This window comes from Canis lupus, chromosome 22 (assembly GCF_003254725.2).
Source record: "Canis lupus dingo isolate Sandy chromosome 22, ASM325472v2, whole genome shotgun sequence".
NCBI classification, from domain to species: Eukaryota; Metazoa; Chordata; class Mammalia; order Carnivora; family Canidae; genus Canis; species Canis lupus.
The window spans coordinates 5,095,917-5,121,615 of record NC_064264.1 but is presented as its reverse complement, the minus strand read 5'-3'; the positions used below and the strand labels follow the sequence as shown (position 1 = coordinate 5,121,615).

Genomic DNA, 25,699 nt, shown 5'->3' with positions numbered 1-25,699 from the left:
CATTTTGAGTGTACAGCTTAAACATACAAATAAATAAATAAAACTCCTCTTTAACAGAAGTCTACTATAAATTTAGTGTATTATAGAATTATATCCAGCTATGTTACATTTTAACTGCCTTAATTTTGTATCCCTAGCCTAAATCAGTCCTCACATGAGGATACTTTTTAGGTCTACACACAGGGCTTGATTAAATGCAGAAAAAAAAGATAATGTCTCAGATAAGCAATTTCCAACCTGAACACAAAGGTCCCATTTTAATATTAAATACTGCTTTCCTTTTTTCCTTTTAGGTGTGATGGAGGTATGTGATTGTATATTCTTAGGTGTATTTTTCTCGGAGATATATTCTAAACTATAGGGATGAAAGAGTAAAATGTCTGGGATTTGCTTCAAAATAACACTGGAGAAGGGAAGGTATATAGGAGTATACACAAAACAAGATGAGTATAAAAAGGTCATTATACTAGTGTATTTTTATGTGTGAAATGTTCCATAATAATTGTAATGTTAATGTGACATTTTCCCATCCTCTATATACAGCCCAGCAGCATTAGTACACATTTACTCAAGAAACCATAATTCAGTCTATAGAAAATGCTTGGTGCACAAATGGATCCTTCCTTGTCCTGTGGCTCATGGCCACAGGGTAAGATCTGCAATCCAGATCATGGTACTTTTACATGAATACTGAATAAATCCAATAAATAATATTCTTTGTCAATCTGAAACATTTTAATTATTTTGATAAATGCGTGCAATCACTGAAAGGAAACATGACTGTCACTTTGATGGTAATTTGCTTATTCTCCTAAATTGAAGTCAAAGCCAGCAAGTTTTAAACGATCACATCAGTCTTTCAAAGCTGGGTAAGACTCATCATACAGACATTTATACTATCAAGAAGTATATTTCTACATTCAGGTAATTATAATGAAGTTTTTTTTTTTAGTGAATAGCTATGCTCTCAATATTATCTTCTCACTTAAACACAAAATTCTGCATCTTAGCATTTTGATTAAAACATATTACCATCCATCAATAAAACCATATTTAATTAAATGTCGAGTAGAATGAGCTATATACACAAATTGCTAGCTAACTCCTCTGGTTAACATAAAGTTATACATAAAGTTTGTGCTTCTTTAAGTCTTTGTTTTTAAAATACACTGGTAATTTGGTTCACTTTTCTAATTCAACAAAGTATATAGAATATGGATTTTTCACTGATGAAGAAGATATTACAGGTCCACTAAAAAACACCATTGCAAATATCCACATGAAATTATCTAGCTATAACAGGTTAGGAATATTGATACAAAATATTTCCTTCATAAGTGGTTTTCTCACTAAATACCTAATTTGAACTTAATTTTCCTGTATATTACACCTCTTCTAAAACAAATTATAGAATAAAAATGATTTAGTTGAGTTCCAAGTAATCAAGATTTTACTATTTTCTATACAAAGTCATGAAAAGTTTATTTTACAAAAGTGTAATGGGAAACTGGAGTAATAAAATTTATAACTTTTTTTTTCTTGGGCAAACAGCGGTACTCAGGTTTTGATCAATGATGCGTAAATAAGTAAATTAAAGCTCAGTAAAGTCTACGTCAAATGGGAAGACACTGATTAGAAACATTCTTCTAATAACCATGGCCTCCAAACTAATAACCATATTCCAAATATGACAGAACTTAGTGCTTTTCAAATTAATAAATATTTTGGGAACAGAGTATATTTTTAACAAAGTTGAGCAGATTCATCAACAAAGTTGACGGCCAATGAAGGTGTGGGAGAAGGTACTCAAATTCTCACTGCCAGAACACAGGCAACACCCTTTTTGAACCTGGCCACAGCAACTTCTAGCAAGATGCATCTATGAAGGCAAGGGAAACAAAAGCAAAAATGAACTATTGGGACTTAAGATAAAAAGCTTCTGCACAGCAAAAGAAACAGTCAATAAAACTAAAAGACAACCTACAGAATGGGAGAAGATATTTGCAAATGACCTATCAAATAAAGGGCTAGTATCCAAGATCTATAAAGAACTTATTAAACTCAACAGCAGAGAAACAAACAATCCAATCATGAAATGGGCAGAAGACATGAACAGAAATTTCACCAAAGAAGACACAGACATGGCCAACAAGCACATGAGAAAATGCTCCGCATCACTGGCCATCAGGGAAATACAAATCAAAACCACAATGAGATCCCACCTCACACCAGTGAGAAGGGTGAAAATTAACAAGACAGGAAACAACACATGTTGGAGAGGCTGTGGAGAAAGGGGAACCCTCTTGCACTGTTGGTGGGAATGTGACCTGGTGCAGCCACTCTGGAAAACTGTGTGGAGGTTCCTCAAAGAGTTAAAAATAGGGCAGCCCGGGTGGCTCTGCAGTTTAGTGCCACCTTCAGTCCAGGATGTGATCCTGGAGACCCAGGGTCGGGTCCCCACATCGGGCTTCCTGCATGGAGCCTGCTTCTCCCTCTGCCTGTGTCTCTGCCTCTCTCTCTCTTTCTCTCTCATGAATAAATAAATTTAAAAAATCTTAAAAAAAAAAAAAAAAAAAGTTAAAAATAGAGCTACCTTATGACCCAGCAATTGCACTGCTGGGGATTTACCCCAGAGATACAGATGCAGTTAAACGCCCGGACACCTGCACCCCGATGTTTCTAGCAGCAATGTCCACAATAGTCAAACTGTGGAAGGAGCCTCGTGTCCATTGAAAGATGAATGGATAAAGAAGATGTGGTCTTTATATACAATGGAATATTACTCAGCCATCAGAAACGACAAATACCCACCATTTGCTCCAACATGGATGGAACTAGAGGGTATTATGCTGAGTGAAGTAAGTGAATCGGAGGACAAACATTATATGGTCTCATTCATACGGGGAATATAAAAAATAGTAAAAGGGATTAAAGGGGAAAGGAGAGAAAATGAGTGGGAAATATCTGAAAGGGAGAAAGAACATGAGAGACACCTAACCCTGGGAAATGAACAAGGGGTGGTGGAAGGGGAGGTGGGCGGGGGGTTCGGGTGACTGGGTGATGGGCACTGAGGGGGGCACTTGGCGGGATGAGCACTGAGTGTTATGCTATATGTTGGCAAATCGAACTCCAATAAAAAAATATACAAAAAAAATCTCACTGCCAGATCAGTGGCAGATAGAGAATCATGATTTTTTTTTTCTGGAAGGAAATAGGTTCTCTCCCTTTTACCAAAACACACACAGGCAAAACTTTATCCACAAATCAGGAAATCTGCAGATCCTCTGAAATATACTAATGGATCTCAGGTTAGGAGCCCCTGATCTATCAAGCTGCAGAACTAAGACACAGAAGACAGGGAAATGGACTTAAGCCATAGGATATGATTTTGTTGTATCATCTGTCCTACACATATGCCTGCTCTTCTAGTAACTAAACAGGAAACCATCTTTTTTTTTTTTTTAAAGATTTTATTTATTTATTCATGAGAGACAGGCAACAGGCAGAGGGAGAAACAGGCTCCATGCAGGGAGCCCGATGTGGGACTCGATCCCAGGTCTCCAGGATCCCGCCCTGGGCTGAAGGCGGTGCTAAACCGCTGAACCACCTGGGGTGCCCACAGGGAACCATCCTTAAGAAATAAATGTAAATAATCCTCTATATCCAACAGGCCTGGTACATTTTACTTGGAGAAAAAAAAAAAAAAAGAAAATCCATATTCAGAGAAATATTATTTTCCATACACATGATTACTTATTACTTCTACCTGTAGTAACAAAGCTTCTGAGAATATTTTTGTTCACTGTTCTATCACCTGCTTTTAGAACAATGCCTACCCTATACCCAGTAACTAAATAAATGAACTAGCATACTTTCACTTAAGCACAACACATCCTAATAACCAAAATATTCTGAATAAACCCATTATAAAATCTAAATGTTTAAGGACAATTTTCTCCAAAGGAATTCTGACGCTAATCTTTAATTACATAACACATCAATCTGAAAGCATGACGAAGATTCTTAATACAGTATCTGGTTTTAGAATTAATAAGTTCTCTTTCAAAGTAATGGAAATATATTAAAATAAGAGAACACCTCAAAAAAAAAAAAAAAACCCTGGAAATTAAATTAACTCCTCCTAAATCAAAATGCCTTATTCAATTTTGTCAAATATGGCTTCAGAACTCCAGTGCAAGTAAGGTACCTATGCAGTTCTTCATACTCCTAGTTCTGCTGCTTCATTTCCTTAGATAAAATAAACCAAGTTCATATTTTTTCTATATACGAAGTAATAGGAAAATTATAAGGCTTTCTTCCCTTCGTAATTTTTCTGCTGCCTGGACTATGGATGGAAAAATCTTAAGTCATCAGTAGTGATATTAAACCACTGGATAACCCTGAAAAAGGAAGCATGGGGGCGCCTGTGTGGCTCAGTTGGTTAAGCATCTGCCTTCAGCTCAGATCATGATCCTAGAGTCCTGGGATGGAGCCTCCTGTCTGGCTTTCTGCTCAGTGGGGAGTCTGTTTCCGCCCTCTCCCTCTGCTGCTCCCCCTGCTTGTGGATGCTGGCTCTTTCTAGTGAAGCATGCAGTACTAGATCACCAATGACTCTGCAGAACAGTGTATATAGGTCCTGGACTGCCTCCCTCTGAGCTTCTCTCTAAATGAGAATAAATCGCAATTTATGGTTCCTAAACTTTGTTAAACATTAGAGTCACCCAATGAGCTTTTAAAAATCTGGACGCCAAGGCTGCTCCTCCTACTAACTAAGAAAGAATATCTGGGGATTGAAATCAGGTATTAATACTCTTCAAAGGGGATCCCTGGGTGGCGCAGCGGTTTGGCGCCTGCCTTTGGCCCAGGGCGCGATCCTGGAGACCCGGGATCGAATCCCACGTCAGGCTCCTGGTGCATGGAGCTTGCTTCTCCCTCTGCCTGTGTCTCTGCCTCTCTCTCTCTCTCTGTATGTGACTATCATAAATAAATAAAAATTAAAAAAAAAAATTCCTGTTAAAAAAAAAAATACTCTTCAAAGACTCTCAGGCAGTTTCCACAGTGCTGTAAAATTTGGAAACTACTGCTTTCTGTACTTAAGCTCCCCCGACACCCAATGCCCCCAACCACGCACATTGAATCCTTACTACCAACAGCTGATTCTAAATTTGATGCTGTGAAAGTACCAGTTAGAAAAAAAAAAAAAAAGAAGGCAGCCCTGGTGGCTTAGTGGTTTAGCGCCGCCTTCAGCCCGGGGTGTGATCCTGGAGACCCCAGATTGAGTCCTATGTCAGGCTTCCTGCATGGAGCCTGCTTCTCCCTCTGCCTGTGTCTCTGCCTCTCATAAATAAAAAAAATCAAAAAAAAAAAAAAAAAAAAAGAAAGAAAGAAAATCTTTACGGTTACATTCTATTACCTATGTAGCTTAAGTGAAAATCTGCAAATGGAAAGGCATTTTTAAATATCACTACACTGTCATTTATCATTAAAATAGGAAGACAGAGTGTATCTAATTAAGTACTTTGCTTATTTTTAAAAGCATTATCTCACTGAACCCTCACCTCAACCTTACGAGGCAGTAGCATGCATATTTTACAGTGGAAGAAATAGAGGCTCAGAGAAAACAAACTTACTCAGGGTCTCACCCCCTGTAACTGGCAAAGCCAAGATACAAGTTCCTGTTTGTATAACTTCAAGGCTTGTGCATCTTCTAATACAATGTAACTCAGGAAAAACAGAGACTGAGAGCCCTCTAAAGCTACATTTTTTCTTGAGGAAATGTTAATTTCATGAAAGGATAAATGTGAAAACTAATTTTTTAAAGTGGATGGGGAAAGACATCCCTACTAAATTTGTTTCATAAATCTTGTGCACCACAGAATTACTTTCAAGTTAATTAAAAAGAAATCTGCTCTTAAGTGGCACTAAATAAGTGAATTTTAACAATCAAGAATTTGTAATTTGTCAGTTTTGAAAACATTTTTAAGAAGGACTATTATTATAATAGTGGAAAAACTTGTTTATGAGAAAGAATCTAAATTAGTTAGTGTACTAACTTAACTCTACATTTTGAAAAAATTATTAAATTTAAAATGAAGAGAGTGGGATCCCTGGGTGGCGCAGCGGTTTAGCGCCTGCCTTTGGCCCAGGGCGTGATCCTGGAGACCCGGGATCAAATCCCACGTCAGGCTCCCGGTGCATGGAGCCTGCTTCTCCCTCTGCCTATGTCTCTGCCTCTCTCTCTCTCTCTCTCTCTCTATGCCTGTCATAAATAAATAAATAAATCTTTAAAAAAATAAAAATAAAAATAAGATCTCAAATCAACAACCTAATGTGACACCTCAAAAAACTGCAAAAAGAACAAATGAATCCAAAGCATAAGGAACTAAATAATAAAGATTGGAGCAGAGATCAAAATAGAGAATAGAAAACCAATAGAAATAATCAACCAAACTAAGTTGGATTTTTTTAAAAGATCAACAAAATTGACAAATCTTGAGGTAGATTTTTCAAAAAGGGAGAAGACTCAAATAACAAATCAGGAAAGTGGGGTCAATACAACCGATGCCATATGAATGAAAAGAATTGTACTACAGTATTATGAAAAATTATGTATCAGCAAACTGAATAGAAACAATGGATAAATTCTAGGCATACAACTCACCTAGACTGACTCATTTAAGAAACAATAAAACTGAACAGACCAATAATGAGTAAGAAGATTAAATCAGTAATTTAAAACTTCTCCAAAAAGAAAACCATAGGACCACATGGTTGCACTGGAGAATTCTATCAAATTCTATTTAAAGGAGTTAACACTAATCCTTTGGAATTATTCCAAAAATACTAAAGAGGAGAGAATACTTCCAAGTTTATTTGATGAGGCCCTGATAGCAAAGCCTGAGATAAACACTGCAAGAAAACTACAGACAAATATTCCTGATGAATACTGATGTAAATACTCTCTACAAAGTCCTAGCAAATCAAATTGAATGAAACATCATGACAAAGTAGGATTAATTCCTGGAATGCAAGAATGGTTCAAGAATTAACAAAAGTCACACAATCATCTCAATAAATGCAGAAAAAACACTTGACAAAATTCAATATTTTTTTTTTTTTTTTTTTTTTTTTTTTTTATTTTTTTAATTATTTTTTTTTATTGGTGTTCAATTTACTAACATACAGAATAACACCCAGTGCCCGTCACCCATTCACTCCCACCCCCCGCCCTCCTCCCCTTCTACCACCCCTAGTTCGTTATTTTTTCATGGTAAAAACACTCAACAAACTAAGAATAGAAAGACACTATCATAACATAACAAAGCAATTTATGAAAAGTCCATGGCAAACATCATAATCAATGGTGAAAGACTGAAAACATCTTCTAAGATCAGGAACAAGGTAAGGATGCCTGCTTTCATCTCTTCTATTCAACATGGTATTAGAAACTCTAACCAGAGCAAATAGGCAAGAAAAAGAAATGAAAAAGCATCTAAATTGCAAAGGTAGAAGTAAAATTATCTTCATTCACAGATGACAGGGTCTTCTATACAGGAAACCCTACAGATTACACACACACACATATACACACACTTAGAAAAAATAAATTCAGCCAAATAGCAGGACACAAAATCAAGACAAAAAACTAGTTGTTTCTATACACTAATAATGAATAATCTGAAAAAGAAATTATGAAAACATTTCTGTTTTACAGCAGCATTAAAAAAAGAATATATAACACTTAGGGGCAGCCCTGGTGGCGCAGCGGTTTAGCGCCGCCTGCAGCCTAGGGCGTGATCCTGGAGACCTGGGATCAAGTCCCACATTGGGCTCCCTGCATGGAGCCTGCTTCTCCCTCTGCATGTGTCTCTGCCTCTCTCTCTGTGTGTCTCTCATGAATAAATAAATAAAATCTTAAAAAATAAAATTAAACAAAAAAAGGAATATAACACTCAGGAATAAACATAACCAAGGAATTCAAAAACTTACACACTGAAAACTATAAAACATCACTGGAAGAAATAAAAACACTGGAAAGACATTCCATGCTTATGGATTAGAAGACTTAATACTGTTAAGGTGTCCATACTACCCAGTGACCTATAGATTCGACATACTCATGATTGAAATCCTAATGACATTTTTTGTAGAAACACGAAAATTCACACAGAAAATAATACAGACAGAATTCCAAGGGACATGTAAATAAGCCAAAATAATTTTCATATAGAGGAACAAAGTGAGGGGGTTAAACTTCTTCATTTTAAAACTTGTTAGAAAGCTAAGTAATCAAAATAGTGTGGTACTGGCATAAAGACAGAAAAACAGACCAGTGGAGTACTAGAGAGGGTCCAGAAATAAATCCTTGCACCTATGGCCAAATGATCTTCAACAAGGGTGCCAAGACCACTCAATGGAGAAAAGATAGTCTTTTCTAAAAACAGTGCTGGGAAAACTGATTATCTACCTGCTAAAAAATGAAGCTGGACCCTTATCTTATACCATATACAAAATTAACTTAAAAGGGATTAAAAATCTAAGTGTAAGATCTAAAACTATAAAACCCCTCCACAAAAAAGCATAGGGGAAAATCTTTATAACTCTGGAGATGGCAACAGTATCTTGAAAATGACACCAAAAGTTCAGGCAACAATAACATAGGCAAATGGTACCACAATAAATCTAAAACCTTTTGTGCATCAAGGGTATTATTAATAGGGTGAATAAAAAGACAACCTATGACAAGGGAGAAAATACTTACAAATCATATATCTGATAAGGGGTTAATATTCAGAATATATAACAGATTCCTAAAACTCAAGAACAAAAATCAAATAACTCAATTAAAAATTGGGTAGACCACTAGATAGATATTATTTCAAAGGTGATATACAAATGGTCAACTGTGGGACCCAGGAAATTTAACAAAATCCCCTACCCTTGGACAAACAGAGCAGGACTGACTCCATTTTGTGCTGCACCTGCCTTGTGCTGACCTGCTTATTGCTTAGGGCACTGCCCCACCCTAGTCAAGTCCAGGGCACACCCTAACCGGAAATCCGGCTCAGTGATAGGCCAGTTCAAATGGATACTTTAGGGTAAAATGTAATTCAATCGGCCACCTGCGAGTGGACCAGCATGACTGTGCAACTTTCTGCGTATTCCCATTGGCCACTGGCCCCTATAAAGTTGCTAAGCCTCTTAGTCTCGGGGTTCAAGTCCCTGCTCCGCTGTGTCAGGTATACTTGGACCCAAGCTCAAGCTTGTAAATAAACCCTCATGTGTTTGCATCGGTGTCGGCTCCTTGGTAGTTTCTCGGATTCGCAATCTTGGGCATAACACAACAAATATATGAAAAAATGCTCAACATCACCACTCATCAGTGAAATACCAAGTCAAACCACAATAAGGTATCACCTCACCCCTATTAGGATGGCTACTGTCCAAAAAAAACAAAAAACAAATGCTGGTGAGGATGCAGAGAAACTGAAACTTGTACACTGTTAGTGCAACTGTAAAACAAGGCAAGTGGTATGGAAAACAGTATGAAATTTCCTAAAAAAATTAAAAACAGAACTATCACATGATCCAGCAATTCTGGATCCAACACTTCTGAGTATATATCCAAAAGTATCAGAAGAAGGATTTTGAAGAGATACTTACACATCTGTGTTTACCACAGCACTATCTGCAGTAGCCAAGAGGTGGAAGTAACCCATATGTCCAACAGGGGAATGGATATACAGACAATGGAATATCATTCAGCTTTAGAAAGCAAGGCAATGCTGTCACATACTACAACACGGAAAAATCTTGAAGATATTATGCCAAGTGAAATAAACCAGTCATACACACACACACACACACACACACACGTTCCGTTTATATGAGGTATCTAAAATAGTCAAATTCATAGAAACAAAAAGTAAAATGGTGGTTATTAGGGGTTGGGGAGCTGGGGGAAGAGGGAAAGGGAGTTGTTTAACGGGTATTCAAATGAATTTCAGATGCACAAGATGAAAAAGTTCTAGAGATCTGTTTCATGACAATGTGAATATACTTAACATTATAAACTGTATACTTAAAAACGATTAAGATTGAAAATTTCATTATTTTTATTATGTTTAAGGTAATGTTTACTGAATTGTCCCTAACTCAACATGGGAATGATTAAATACACATACACAGAGTTTTAAAATACTAAAAAAATAAATAAATAAATAAAATAAAATACTAAAAAAAGCTTCTGAAAATTGAGTATTTTAGATTCTACAAAAGATTGTTAAAAAACAGACAATCCTACTTACCTTGGCTTGTCTCTTTTTTCTCTTTGTCTTTCAAAATCTCGTCCTCTGTCTTTTCCATCTCTTGGTTTTTCTTCTATCCTATCTTTTACTTTATACTTTTCTTTATATTTTTTCCCCAGAACAATATCTTCCTGTATAGGAGGGGGTGGGCTAGGAGTTCGAGGTCCTTTCTTTTTACTCTGGTTGCCTTTTGAATTCCTAAAGGTAATACAAAGCTATCATTAGGGGTCCAAATACTTTTGGAAGGTCAAATGTGTATTTTTTTTTTTTATTTTAACAAAGGACATTTAAAAAATGGGAGCATTCCTTGCCTTTTACTATTTTATGTTAGTAATCAATATCTAGAAAAAAACACAGAAATGAGCAAATTATTAAACTTGCCACTTCTATAATTTTAAAGGGTAGTTATCTGAGAAAGTGAAGTAGGAAGAGATTCTTTCAGAAAAAGAAAATAAGACAACTGCAAGAACTGAATGCTTTTTAGCTTATACAGAAAAGTAGATGAAGAAAATAAAATCATGTATAATTGCACTTCACAAGGATAACCCTTGCTAACCTTGAACACATGCCTATACTTTTTCCATGTCTCTTCCCCTTCCCCTAATCCTATTTTAATATTTTGTAAAAGTTTCTGTACTAAACATAGCATGGAATTCTTTTCTAGGACAAAAACTGGATGTAGGTAATTATTTTTATAGGTTGTCTCAGATTTCATTGCATAGATATGCTCCATAACTTCTTTTAAACAGTTTCAGATTGCTAAGTTTTTTAGGTGGCCTCCATGTTTTATCATAACAAACCCAAAATTACATCGTTTATAAATGAAATCCTAAACACTGTTAGTAAACATTTAAATCTGAATCTTGTTTAAGAAATCTTAATTCTAAGATTATAAAAACAATCCTCTAAAATCCAGGAATTTTACCTTTCATATTTAATCTACCTAGAATTGATTATTATGTATGTATTTGATTTGGCACTTTAAATAATTTTATCCAAATGGTGTAACTTTGGCCCCTTATATACTTAAAATTGTCTGTCTTTACCTCATACCTGTACAGTCCTTTGAATATAGTATTAATATCCTTTTCCCTCAGAGCTCTATAAATAGTTACAATATCTTATAACATTTAGTGTTGCAGATGAAAAATACAGAGTGTCCATTTTTTCCCCCATGCATGTTACCCAGTCTTTCAGCTGGGAAGATTATAAAACATTCTTCCTTGGAAATTAAAAAATTCACCAAGATATATCTAGGTTTTCTTTTCTTTCTTTCTTTCTTTTTTTAACCTCCTCAGGAATGCAGTGAACCATTTCAGTCCGAAACCTTAAGTCTTTCAATTTTTAAAAATTTTTATTTCATCAATTCTCCAAATGGCCCAAGTCTCTCTGGTTAGCTTTATTACAGTTAAGGCATCTCCTGGATCTCTCTCCTCCATGTCTTTTTTTTTTTTATTATTTCCATCTCTCCTTTTGCTTTCCAATATCCTAAATATGTCTTCAAATTCAGTAATTCCTTTAAAAGCAGTATTCATTCTCCTTGTTCTAAATTTGGGAATCTCATTCTGCTATTTTCAGTTTTTTAAAAATTGTTTTTCTCCCAAAATATCTTTGTTCAGATTGCTTTTTGTGTCAACTGTCTCATCATCTCAATGCAATCATTCTCTCAAATTGTACTAAAATTATGAATTTATCATTTAAATTTGTTCTTGTTTTTTGCAACACTGAGTGTTTAGTCTGGTACTGAGTTTTGAAGTAGCCCTCTATTTTCATGGACCTGGTAAGTTTTCACCAATCATTTCGCTTTTAGTTTTGATAAATGATGACCTCAGTCTAAATCCTAGAACTTGCTTCCTGTAACCCTGAGGTCTCTAATCCCATGATTCCTTAGCTATGAAAAGGTAATGGACAGCATCTTCCTTAAAATTCCTGGCAAAATTTTAAAAAGATAAAAGTATAAAATCAACAGACCATGCTGGGCACTCAGAAACTTTAGCTCTCTTAGTCCTTATCCCTATTTATTTATTTTTTAAAATATTTTATTTATTTATTCATGAAAGACACGGAGAGAGGCAGAGACACAGGCAGAGGGAGAAGCTGGCTCCCTGTGTGGAGCCTGACATGGGACTTGATCCCAGGACTCCACGTTCCCACCCTGAGCCAAAGGCAGACACTCAATCGCTGAGCCAGGCGTCCTATTTCTTTTTTTTTTTTTTTAATAAATATTTTATTTTATTTTATTTTTTTTTTTTGAGAGAGAGAGCACAAATAGGGAGACTGGTAGGAGAAGATGGAGAAGCAGACTCCCCACTGAGCAAGGAGCCAGACATGGGGCTTGATCCCAGGACCCAGGATCATGACATGACCTAAGCTGAAGGCAGACACTTCATGGACAGCCACCCAGATGCCCTATCCCTATCTCTTTTTATCCTAGAGAGGGCTAACCATGCAGCAAATCAAAAATTACTAATGCATGACCAAATCTATTTTTCACCTTTGTCCTCTACTAGGAACCATATTAACCACATACCTTATTATATATTTATGAGATGACTCAAACTCTTAATGTATCTATCAGGTAAGTGATAAATGCCTGCATTTCTATTTTTCACTTAAAAAACAAAAACAATAGTTACTATCAAAAATTATTGTATTTTAAACATAAAATAATAGAGGAACTCTTAATATAAACTGTATTTTCACATTGCTTCCTATGACAGACTAGCTAGGTGTTTACTAAATTTTGTGATTGGCGCAGTGTTGAACCATGACTGACTCTTTCCAGACTTTACTGAAATCAGGTATGGCCAAATGACCAAGTTGCGGCCAAAAAATGTGAGTAAAAGTGATGTACACCACTTCCAGGCCTAACTAATAAAAGACTCTCATACTCCAGGCAATTGTAAACTGTATAGCCAAATAAGAGCAATATTCCAATTAATTTTTTCTTTGCCCATTCAATTTTTTGATGTCTGTAACACCCCAAGTGGAGCCATGTCTCAAGGAGCCTAGTTTACTGCATCTCTATGTTGAGGAGAGCAACCAGGACGCCTGTGTGGCTCAGTGGTTAAGCGCCTGTCTTCTGCCCAGGGGCATGATCCTGGAGTCCCGGGATCGAGTCTCACATTGGTCTCCCTGCATGGAGCCTGCTTCTCTCCCTGCCTGTGTCTCTGTCCATGCCCCCACCCCCTACTCTCTATGTCTCTCATGAATAAATAATAAAATCTTTAAAAAAAAAAAAAAAAAAGGAGAGCAACCTATTAATCAGAAACACCCATTTTGATTTTACTTCAGTAAAAATGTATTTATTTACAGAAATAAACTTCTGTAGCATTAAACTCACATTTTGGGAATAAGCTATTACAACAACCAGGGTTATAGTAATACACTCACTGAAGTACAGAATTTCTTCACTTTACCTTCAAAAATAGGTGTAGTTAGAAATCATACTTATGTTACAATATAGGGTTTCCAAGTACCTTCTAACTACAGGGGGCAAGATTGGTTTCATGCATCCTGAAGTCAACACGATCTTTCAACATTTTTTTGAATCAACTAATTATTCTTTAGTGGCACCGAGCCTACTTTCTATTTGTGTCATAGAGCTCAATTATCTACTTCTACCATTTTTAGATCCTTTCTCTTTCCTCAGAGCTATTTCTTTTGAACAGCTTTTGACTTCCTTTGTACATCTTTGTACAAAAAGCTATAAAGAAAAACTTAATAAAAACTAAGAAACCAAGTAGATGGACAGACAGATAACACATTGCTAATTCAAAGCCATATTGTATCTCACATATCTGCCTAAAGCTTGCTATCAGGGTATATCTCACAATGAACATCAAAGAAAACTGCCAGCTGTCAGGGAGAAGTATGAGTTCCAATTTGTCTGTAATTACGCGGTCTACTCAATATGATAACAATGTAAGACCAAGGAGTCTGTTTACCTGAGTGTCACCTCAGTTGATTTACTGGCATTGTCTAAACCACCATAGTGAATTTTAACTGAAATTCTAATCCTTACTTTTTGCTTAATATGCCTTCAAGCAGTTTACCTATGATTTAGCAATGAAACCAGAAGCTAATGATCTGACATACTTTACACACTGTAAACTGTATGGCTAAAGAAATGCTATACTTCAATGTTTTCTTTGCACCTCTAATGTACTATTTTCCAAGCTTTTCTACTTCAATGATTAAATTAATGGTGGATCCTAAAGTCACTAATATCCTAGAATACAAGAAATGTAGCAGTTAAATCAAGGTAATTATTCATGCTAAATACTAAGAATAAATGAATTACTAATAAAACAGTGAGAGAAGACTGCATGAAAAAGGACGAATAAAACTAAGCCTTCATCTAAACAGTTAAAAGAACTTTCTACAAAGAGATTAGATTTCAAATATTTTATAAAAAGAAAGGATAAGAAAGCCAAAGAAGGATATTTCTGGTAAGTTGTTTTTCAGATTATTTGTTTTTTGTTTTTCCAGAAATGGAAAGAATTCAGGGATGGTTATATAATTGGTTGGCCAAGAGGATAAAGAATAAGAACAAATGGAGTGGATCACATCACTCTACAGTTCACTTCTTCCATATTTCTTTGCAACATTTAATTTACCTAATCCAAGGAGCAAAGGAGAGGATCACATCAACTTTACAGAGTGCCTTATTAAAATGTAAAGCTCTATGCAAAGCAAGTGCAGTGGGGAGAAAAAAACAATGAACCACCAAGATCCCAATCTTCAAGGAGCTTAAATTTAACAGATATACATACATACGTGTATGCCACAGATAAAATACAAAGCAAATAGTAATATTAAGAGGGAGGTATAAATAAAATTAGATAGATATACAAAAGAAATAAAAATTTTGCTCAGTAAAGATAAATGGAAAGATTTAATGGAAAGATAGAATTTGAGCTAGACATTGAAAAATTAAAGGTGCAACAGAGTAGAAGGAAGACTGGACAAAAATATTAACAAGACTAAAAGATCAAAGCATAAATGTCATCTTAAAAAATCTAAATTTTAGAGCACGTGGGTGGCTCTGTTAGTTAAGCATCTGATTTTGACTCTGGTCATGATCTTGGGGTCCTGGAATGCAACCCCACACTGGGCTCCTCGCTCAGTGGGGAGTCTGCCTGTTTCTCTCCCTCTGGCCCTTTCCCCTACTCAAACACACACATTCATGTGTGCCCACTCTCAAATAAATAAAATATTTAAGAAAAATTTTTAAAAAAGAATCTGAATTTTACTCAACAGAATGGAAAACCATTGAGTTTTTCTATGGCATAGCATATTAATGTTCTTTCAAGATTTCTCTCACAACATCTGTAAGATGAATGGGTTGGCGTTGCTGAATAAAATGTGTATGTGTGTAGGGATGTGGGCATTGGATAAAATAAAGTTAGTAGGATATAATAATCTAGGCAGAAAGTAACTGGAGTCTAAAATATGGCTAAAGCCTCTAAAAACTAGGAAGGAAGAAGACAAATAAGAGTTTTATTGTGGGTTCAAACAGTTGCCAACTAATATGTCGGGAAGAGGTTAGTTTAGGTTTTTGTCTTGAAGAATATTCATGTATGTGCTTTAATTAAAACAAAATTTAGGGATCCCTGGGTGGTTCAGCAGTTTACTGCCTGCCTTCAGCCCAGAGCGTGATCCTAGAGTCCCGGGATCGAGTCCCGGATCAGGCTCTCTGCATGGAGCCTGCTTCTCCCTCTGCCTGTGTCTCTGCCTCTCTTTCTCTGTCTCTCATGAATAAATAAATAAAATATAAAAAAATAAAATGAAACAAAATTTAAATAGTACAGAATAACAATAAATGGAAGTCTTTCTCTCTTAGTCCCTCAATGTAATCATATTACATCATTTCTATTTTTATTTCCTCAACTGGCTACTGGAATAATTCTAAACAATATCATCATTCTGCTATGTATATGCTATGAAGAATCTAATCTCATGACTACATGCACAAGGAGAAAAAACATTCACTACGTGTAACTTGTAACAGTGAATATCTGTAAACTGAAATGTTCAATAGGAAAGTAAATATATAAGTACTCAAGTGAAAAAAGGCTAAATACATCAATATAAATATAAAAAATAGTGAGAAAGCTGCAGAAGCAAAGCTTTATTATGGAAGTATTAAGATTAAATAAATAAAAATAATACATATGAAACTATAAACACACTTGTACAAAAGTCAAAAACAAAAAATTTGAGAGGGAAAGACAGGATATATATATGTATTATGTTTTATTCTTAAAAAATAAAAAGCTCTGAAGCATATGTAGGTGGGACACAGACATTTTGTTTTACTGTTCTGTATAACTTTCTTAATTTAGAATTGAAACACTTTATAGTTTTTTGGAAGAAAAAACTTACATTAAATACTGAATGTATTGTAAGTACCCTTCTGTAATCTACTAATTCTTTTAAGCATTGTTTCAGAAAAAGGGATTTCATTCTGACATTATTTACCATCCTACTGACCTCTGCTGGTCCAATAAGGGCGAGGATACTGCAGTTGTCTTCCTGTCTTTCTTGCTTGCTGAAGATGACGACTTAGGGCTTGATTTTCGCTTTGGAGATTTGCTTGATTTTCTCAGAGAAGGTGACGGAGATAATTTTGATCTAATCACTTCTGGTGAAACCTTTTAAAAGTATTCAGTAAGTCAGTTTGGAAACTCCTCCAATTATGGCTGTTATAATCAACAACAAAGCAGGTATTTCTAAAGCATACCAAGCTTCAGATGAAATATTATGGGCTATTACAGTCACCATGTATTAATCTGATTCCTAAACATGTGCTTATAACCAATATGATAAATAACTGCCATAACATAATATCAATAAAGTAAACTAAAATTATAAAACTTCAAAATCTCCTCAGAAAAATCACATATTATACTCAAATAAATTGTATCTCTAAAACAAGTATTTGAGAAATATCTTAGGCTTAAAAAAATAGACGTACATAGATTCAAATCCTGTTCAATATTAGCTAGTGATTCTACACAAGACAACCTGTTTAATCACCTGTTCAAAAGCAAAAATATTTACCAAATAATGTGAACATTAAATGACTAACATATATGAAATAGTTGATATACAATAATTTGATCAGTGTATCAATATCCTAATACAATTTAAGATAGATCAAGCAGCTAATGAGTTCTCTGATCACATATATTTCAATAAATAGCATACCTCCTTTTTAATAATAATTTCTTCTCTCTTGTCCATGTTTTCTTGTTCTAGCTTCATTAATTCCCTCTGTATCTTCTGACGTTTCATTTCCAATGACAACTCATGAACATAATCATAATTAATATCTCCATTGTCAGAATCTTTAAAATAAAAATTCCATTACTTGTCAGAAACTATCAATTTTCTATACCAAAAATTAGAGAAATTTTTTCCACTAATTTTTTATACAAATTAAAATGGTAGATTCTTTCATTAGAATAACACACTTCTAGGGATTAGGTGGCTCAGTAGGTTAAGCAACTGACTTCAGCTCAGGTCATGGATCCCAGGATCCTGGGATCAAGCCCCACATCGGGCTCCCTACTCAGTGGGCAGCCTGCTTCTCCCACTCCTGCCTCAGCTCCTTTGCTTATGTGCACACGTGCTTTCTCTGTCAAATAAAAAAAATTTAAAAAAAGAATAACATACTTCTCAAAGATAAAAGAAATATATACTGTTTCTATGAAGGATTAAAATCAGTATCGTTTGATTCTCTATGAAAACCCAACAGTTTTAAAATTTCTGAGTTTTCTGAAAGTGGTTTTGAGTTGCCTGGGGGTTGGGATTTTGGTTGGGAGATGGGATTTTAAAAGATACAATTAAAAGCTCACATGTAAATTATAAATATTAAAGATACCAAAGCCTTCAATATTTCATGCTAAGTATGACTGATTTCATTATCTCCTTGACTTTTTTTTTTAATGGATTCATTAGTATTAAATGAAGGTTACATTAGGTGTCCTACATTGCTTCCATATTCCTTTATTAGTGACACAAATGATTTGCTTCTAAACTGAAGTTTGGTAATTTTAATATTAATGTGTATAGAAGCTAATGTCTGAAGGATCTGTAACATTTCCATTATAAGGGAGGAGTACTAGTTCCTCAGATTAAAACTGTCCATCTCCTCAAAAGATCTGATACCAGGTCTTTATTTCCATTCACCTTTTCCAATGAAAAAAAATATGATAGCTGGTTAAGTAGGGAACAAAAAAAGAAAGAATGGTGTGCAGAGCTATTTCATCACAATATGTAGGAGTTTTCAGTGGCTATTGACACTGCCACCCCACCTCTCACCCTCTGAAATAATTCCATGAAATCTAGAGGAAGGAATTTCAGTGACTCGTCTCCTATCATTGTTCTATCCTATGACAATGCTGGACTTGACTGCTTATGAACTGAAGTGCCCTCTCAAACTATACTTTTAGCACTGAAGATCACCATCCCTTAACCTGGGGTAAAGAAATAAAATGAAGAACTAAAAGGCAATGAAAATAGATAGTCCTACTTGATTGCTTGAAGCACACAAAAAATGAACATCATTGTCATGCATAGACCAAATATGTTAAAATGCCAACTATCCATCCATTTTTATGTCTGGGAACTGAGAGGGTAGCTACACAGCCTTTAACTGTGTAACTAAATTGATTACTCATCTGCTATTGGAAGATAATTTTTCAGTAAATACAGAAAATAGACTAAATCACATTTTTCAGTCAGAAAGCAATTACTAAATATTTAAGGACATAAAATTTCTACTAGATAAAATGACTGGACATACTGAATTTTTAAACATTTTATTTATTTGAGAGAGAGAGTGAGCATACAAGCAGAGGAGGGAGGTAGAGAGAGAGGGAGAAGCAGACTCCCCACTGAGCAGGAAGCCCAACTGGGGATCAATCCCTGGACCCCAAGACCATGACCTGAGCTGAAGGCAGATGCTCAACTGACTGAGACACCCAAGTACCCTAAGGAAGTGATTTTTAGGAACATAAAATAGAAAAATACACACAATATGTAAGGCTGACATTCTTTATGTATAGAGAGTTCTTACTGATTCAATGGAGAATGAGCAAGGAAACAAATAGGCAATTCACAGAAAGAAAAAAATGCAAATGGTAGACAAATATGACTTTTTCATGTATTAAAGGGTCATTTTTTCCTAATTACAATACTAAGTATTAGCAAAGGTACAGATAAAAGGTATGTTCATTTTCTGAAGGTAACAATGTAAACTAGACATATATCTATCTTGGAAAGTAATTTGGCAACATGAGTAAAAACCTTGAGAAGACTCATACCCTTTAATATAATAATTTTGCTTTCAGTAATCTATTTTATGCAATAATCATAGATATATAAAAAGTATATACATATGAATAAAAGATTATAAATATTTCTTTTTGTCTTTAACATATACATTTGATTAAAAGTCTGAAAAATTTTTTTAAAGATTTACTAGACACACAGTACTACACTAGTTCCTATGATAAATAAATAAAAGGAAATTTAAATAACCAAATAAAAAACACAAACTTGAGGGTGAAGGATTGGAAATATAGAAAGCAACAAGATAATGAAAAGTTCCGTACAATAAGAATTTGTACTTGATCCTGAAGGAAATGGGAATCCAATTTTTAAAAAAAGATTTTATTTATTGATTTGAGAGACAGAGAGCAAGCACACGTGCATGCACCAGCAGGGAGAGGAGAGAGAGAACCTCAAGGGGACTCCTGCTCAGTGCACAATCCTAAGATCCCGACCTGTGCCAAAACCAAGAGTTGGAGGCTCAACTGACTAAGCCACCCAGGCAACCTGGGAAATCTGAATTTTAAAAAGAATGAAGTCAAGCCATTTATTCTCTCATAAGAGCATTTTGCAACTCATGGAGTGGAAGAAGACATTTGGAATACATGTATCTGATAGAGATCTTATATCCAAAAAATATAAGGAATTCTTAACAATTAAAAATAGTTAATACAACAGAATAGGCAAGTCTGGGACACATAGTTTATAAAACAGATTGTACAGTGGTCAATAAATGTGAAAAAGTTCTCTTTTATTAGCCATTAGGGAAATACACACTAAAACCACAATAAGAGGGTTGCCTGGGTGGCTCAGCGGTTGAGCGTCTGCCTTCAGCTCAGGGCATGATCCTGGGTTCTGGGGATTGAATCCCACATTGGGCTACTTGTGAGGAGCCTGCTTCTCCTTCTGCCTATGTCCCTGCCTCTTTGTGCCTTTCATGAGTAACTAAACAAAATCTTTAAAAAACAAAACAAAACAACCACAATAAGATACTAGCACACACCTCCAGAATGGCTAAGATGAAAAAGACAAAGACCATATGAAAAACAATAACCGTGTTTAATTTGACATCACCTACTAAAGATGAACATATGCAAATTCCATGGCCTAGCAATCCTACATCCAGGCATAAACTAAAGAGAAATGGGTACATGTTTAGCAAAAGATATGATTAAGAATAGTACTAGCACTTTATTCAGCTCAAAATTGGATAAATTACAGTATATTCATATAATACTATATAGCAATAATAATTAAAGAACTATGTGCAATAAATATGGTTTAATCTCAAAAAGATATTTCAAGTAAAAGAAGCTAAACATAAAAACAGTACTGTGGTAGATTCCATTTATATAGAGCTCAAAAACAGATAAAATTAATCAATGGTGGTAGAAATCAGGGCAATAGTTATCTTTGGGAGGCAGGAGTTGAGAAGTAGTGATGAAAGGGAGCACAAGGCAGGTTATGGATATCACTGCCTATTTATTGATTCCGGTGCTGGTTATACAAGTCTGTTCTGTTTGTGAAAACTCAATGAGTTGCACACATGAATCATGCACTCCTCTGAATGAATACTATAGTAAAAAAAAAATTCTTTTAAGATTATTTTGACTTTCAAGTAGAGAATGAATTAGGTGATAAGATTAACCTCAAGGCATGAGGTTAAGTTATTCTGGTAAAATATATTTGATGGTAATAAGTATCTTAGTAACTAAAATATTACTAGTCATTCAGAAAAATAGATGATTCTAAAAGATATTCAGTAGGTAGAAATGTTGGGACTCTATAAATATCTAGGTTGAGGGGACTAAGTATCAAATAATGATTCCCTAGCTTTGAGGGACCTAGTAGAAAAGCACTGCTCTCAAGATAAGAAACTCAGTGATATCCCTTAATGGATGCCTCAATTGAGAGCTTCAGATACTGGAGTCTTTAATAGATAGATGCTACTGATGCCCTAAAAGCATGATTTCATCTGGAAGGAAAAATTAAAATTGGGAAAAGGTGGCTAGGGTAAAGGGAAAACAACTGAAAGCAGAAGCCACTTATAGAAACAAGTGGTTCTCAAAAAGAATGGTCTGAGGACTCCTGGGGAACTCCAAAACAATTCTGGGAGTTTTAGAAGATCAAAAATATTTCTATAATACTATAGTATTTGGTTTATTATTCCTTCTTGAGTATGTAGTGGAGTTTTCCAGAAGTCACATGATATGTAATATCATTAACAGACTGAACGCAGAAGCAGATATGAAAATCTACAAGTCTTCTATTAAGCCAGATGTTAAAAAGATTTATAAAAACATGTAAAACACTGCCCCTCCCCATAATTTTATTTTTAATTTGCAAAACATATCTATTTTCCATAAAAGTATATGCTAGGTTTATTACTGTCCTTATTAAATAAATTCATAAATAAGTATTTTAAAAATTTCTCAGATTCAATTTCTAATACAGTAAGAATTGAAACAGATAATCCACCAAGTTAAGAGATGTTTGGAGGGGGATGCCTGGGTGGCACAGCTGGTTGTGTCTGACTCTTGGTTTTGGCTCAGGTCCTGATCTCAGGGTGGCTGAGACTGAGCCCTGCATCAGTGTGGTGTCTGCTTAACACTCTCTCTCCCTCTCCCCCTCCCTGCTTCTTGCGTGCGCGTGCTCTATTTCTCTCTCTCCTCCCTCTCTCAAATCTTTTTTTTCTTAAAGTTGTTTGAGATCCTTTAAAAAAGTGAAAAGTGTCCTTAGACCCAAAAGTTTGAGAAATATTGATATAGAGCAATTTCTTCTGAATCTAGCTAAAATTGCTATTTATTTTTTTTTAAACTTTTTTTTTTTTAATTTTTATTTATTTATTTATGATAGTCACAGAGAGAGAGAGAGAGAGAGAGAGAGAGAGAGAGAGAGGCAGAGACATAGGCAGAGGGAGAAGCAGGCTCCATGCACCGGGAGCCCGACGTGGGATTCGATCCCGGGTCTCCAGGATCGCGCCCTGGGCCAAAGGCAGGCGCTAAACTGCTGCGCCACCCAGGGATCCCTGCTATTTACTTTAGACTGAAAATGTAGAAGGAAAGTCTATTAAACTAGTTAACAGTCTCATTATCCTGGGATTAAAATGGCTAAATTCACGCATCAGTATTCCTTCAAACATATTTTTTGTTAAATATTTTATTTATTAATTCATGGGAAACACAGAGAAACAGAGACATAGAAAGAGAAGCAGGTTCTCTGCCGGGAAGCCTGATGCAGGACTCGACCCTAGAACCCTGAGATCATGACCTGAGCCAAAGGCAGTCACTCAACCACTAAGCTACCCAGGTGCCCCTCCTTCAAACATATTTTTAATATATAAACAATCAAAATCTTTAAGTTGCAATTAAGAGAAGCTGTAATAAGTACCCATGTGTATATTTCCTATGTAAATCTACTATAGAAGGCATCTACTCACCTTTTAAAGAACTTTGTACAGAAAAGCCTCTTGTAGTAAAATCACTTTAGTTTTTTTTAAAGATGACAGTCTAGAGCAAAGCCTTGGGAATCAACATTTAAGAGAGAGATAAAATACAAGGAACCCCTGTACAAGACTGAAGGGTTTCAAAGGAAGACAGAAAACCTGAAGAGGGGTAGATAGATGAAACTGAAGGGGAAAGTGCTTCCAGACATTTGAGAGATTGTTGCAGAAAAGCAACAATCTCTCAAATGTTGCAGAGAGATTACAGAAGAGAGACAAGCAAGTCTCCATTTATTTACCAAAGAGGAGGTTATTAGTGACCCTGAAGAGCAGTTCTAGTGAAGACATGGGTCAGAAAACTGAGTAAGTATTGAGGTGAAAATCTAAAGACAGTAAGGTACAGAATTCCTTCAAGAATTTAATTGTAAAGTGGGGACAAGCAGGGTGATGGCTAGAGTCAGATGTAGAGAAGAGAAAGTGTATCCAGATGGATGTTAGAGATATAAAAAAGAATGTATGTCAAATGAGCAAGACTGCAGAGCTGGGAAGAAAGTGAATCCAGAATAAAGGGGAATACAATCTTACACAGCAGAAGGGAGGCTTCTTACCCAGAACAAAAGAGAAAGAGTAAAGGTCAGGTGGGAAAAGAAGACTAATTTATCAACTTCTTGATACCACACTTAGAAAGTTAGTAGATGGTGAGTGTATCGTCTCTATAGTAAACAGCTGACAGGAACTATGAAAGGTCCACTGGGAGATTTAAGGAGAGGGTTTAAAATAGCTATTATGAAAACAACCAGAGAACTGTCTTAGGCTTTTACAAACCTTTTAAATGGGAATATAAAAATTTTTGTTTTTAAAGATAAGTATTCAGTACATTTCAGAGTGTTTTTTATCCAAAAATAATTAAGATGGAAAAAAATGCTGAGTTAATCCCTTCATACTTCATAAAGTTCACTATCCAACCTTGAATAGTCAAAGTTTGTAATATTTTGTTTCAGTATATTAACTACTTAGGCAACTATAATGGGAAATCATAGCTGCTTCTACTGCTGTTTTGTAGAAGGTATAAAATTGGCTTATGAAATCCCTATAAACTAATCATAGGAAAGTTTCCTATGTGCTCTTGGGAGTAAGTTTTAAGCAGACAACAATGTCCAAAGATGGAATGGATTTTCGTAAAAATACTGATGTTCAAGTTACCGGAGAGGCATTCAGCACATTTTTCACCTATTAGAATATGTCTTCAGAGATTGCTCTTAAAATGTAACAGAAAGCATTTTAGGCTTACAGGCTCTTGGTTCTCACAGATGTCTATTCATCCACTATAGCTAAAAAGCAGCCACAGGAAATATGTAACCAAATGAGGATGGCTGTGTTCCAACAAAACTTTACTTGCAAAACCAGGTGGCCGGCTGGCCCGTAAGTTATGGTTTTTTAACGTCTGGTCTAAGTTTTTAGTTTACTGCTGTGGAAGTTGCTTAAATTTTTACATTCTTTAATTCTGTCATCTGTTAGCAGAAATACAAAGCTATTGAATTAATAAGGAATATTATATAAATTACATAAAAATGCCCAGCACACTCAAAGCAACAAATATGAGTTTTCTTTCTCTGTATTTGGTAGTGTGAGGCTGTAGTGCTCACTTTCAGAAGGTCATAGAAGTGAAGAAGAGAGAATATTCATGGTGTGGAAAAAAAAAAAAAACTAATTTGTTAAGATGATGCAAAGATGATTTTGTTATTTTTCATCAACAAATCCCTGGTCTCAGTTATCTGAAATGGATTTCTTCTGAAAGAAAAAAGTCTACAATTTCTTGGAAATAACTTTCCCAGATCCTTAAGATTTAAAAAACTCACTTTAATATTTTATGTAAGACAAACAAAATTTAGATTTAATTTTTTTCACCTTGGTATTGAGGAACTAAAAAAATTTAGAAAAGTAATATAATTTCAAAGGACTATGATGGTGCCCAATAAAGTTCTAGGGGGGGAAAGGATGGGCAAGTTGAAAAATGCAGTGTGAACAGCATTCTCTGCTTTTGTTCCACTACCATATGCCATTTTCTGTATCCTAACTCAGTAAGGTAGAAACAAGGCAATAAGATGATTCTGAAACAACCAGGAGATCACAGTTGAGAAATGTTTTGAATCCCCCTAAAATCTACAATGCAAATAATCAATAAACTGACTATATAAACAAAGATTTTTGAAACTCACCATCTCTATTAGTTTCCCATTCTACATTTTCTTCTTCACTTTCTGGCGTTCTCTCCTTAGTGATTTTTATGTCTTCCTTTTCCCTATGTCTCCCTCTTGAAGATTCTTTCTAAAAAGCATATACAAACATACAGATTACTATATTTTTAAAAATTATGGGATGGTTACTGAAATACAGAATATTTCTGGCTTTGTCTTTGTTTCATTAAAGAAGCTGTGTTGCAGATAATCACTTACTAAGTAGAAGTGACAAACTCCAGGATAGCACCACAATGAGAAAACTATCTACTAAAGTACAGCAATCTGGTAGAAGTAAGGAGTAACTAAGAGTTTAAAATATACAATGCAAATATTTAATAAGCACTGGATAGCCATGGAAAAATGGTAAGGTC

General features: G+C 35.2%; 1 protein-coding gene across 4 annotated transcripts in view; it reads right to left on the bottom strand.

Annotated features, from left to right (window-relative positions):
• ZC3H13 (zinc finger CCCH-type containing 13) overlaps positions 1–25,699 on the bottom strand; it is a 91,078-nt gene that overhangs the window by 45,849 nt on the left and 19,530 nt on the right. For all 4 annotated transcript variants that reach the window (XM_025478272.3, XM_025478274.3, XM_025478275.3 and 1 more), the window contains exons 5-8: positions 25,308–25,416; positions 17,520–17,659; positions 16,803–16,963; positions 10,308–10,505 (exon numbers count right to left, since the gene is read on the bottom strand). In XM_025478272.3, the coding sequence (XP_025334057.3) occupies positions 10,308–10,505; positions 16,803–16,963; positions 17,520–17,659; positions 25,308–25,416 (608 nt within the window). The remainder of the gene's footprint in view (positions 1–10,307; positions 10,506–16,802; positions 16,964–17,519; positions 17,660–25,307; positions 25,417–25,699) is intronic.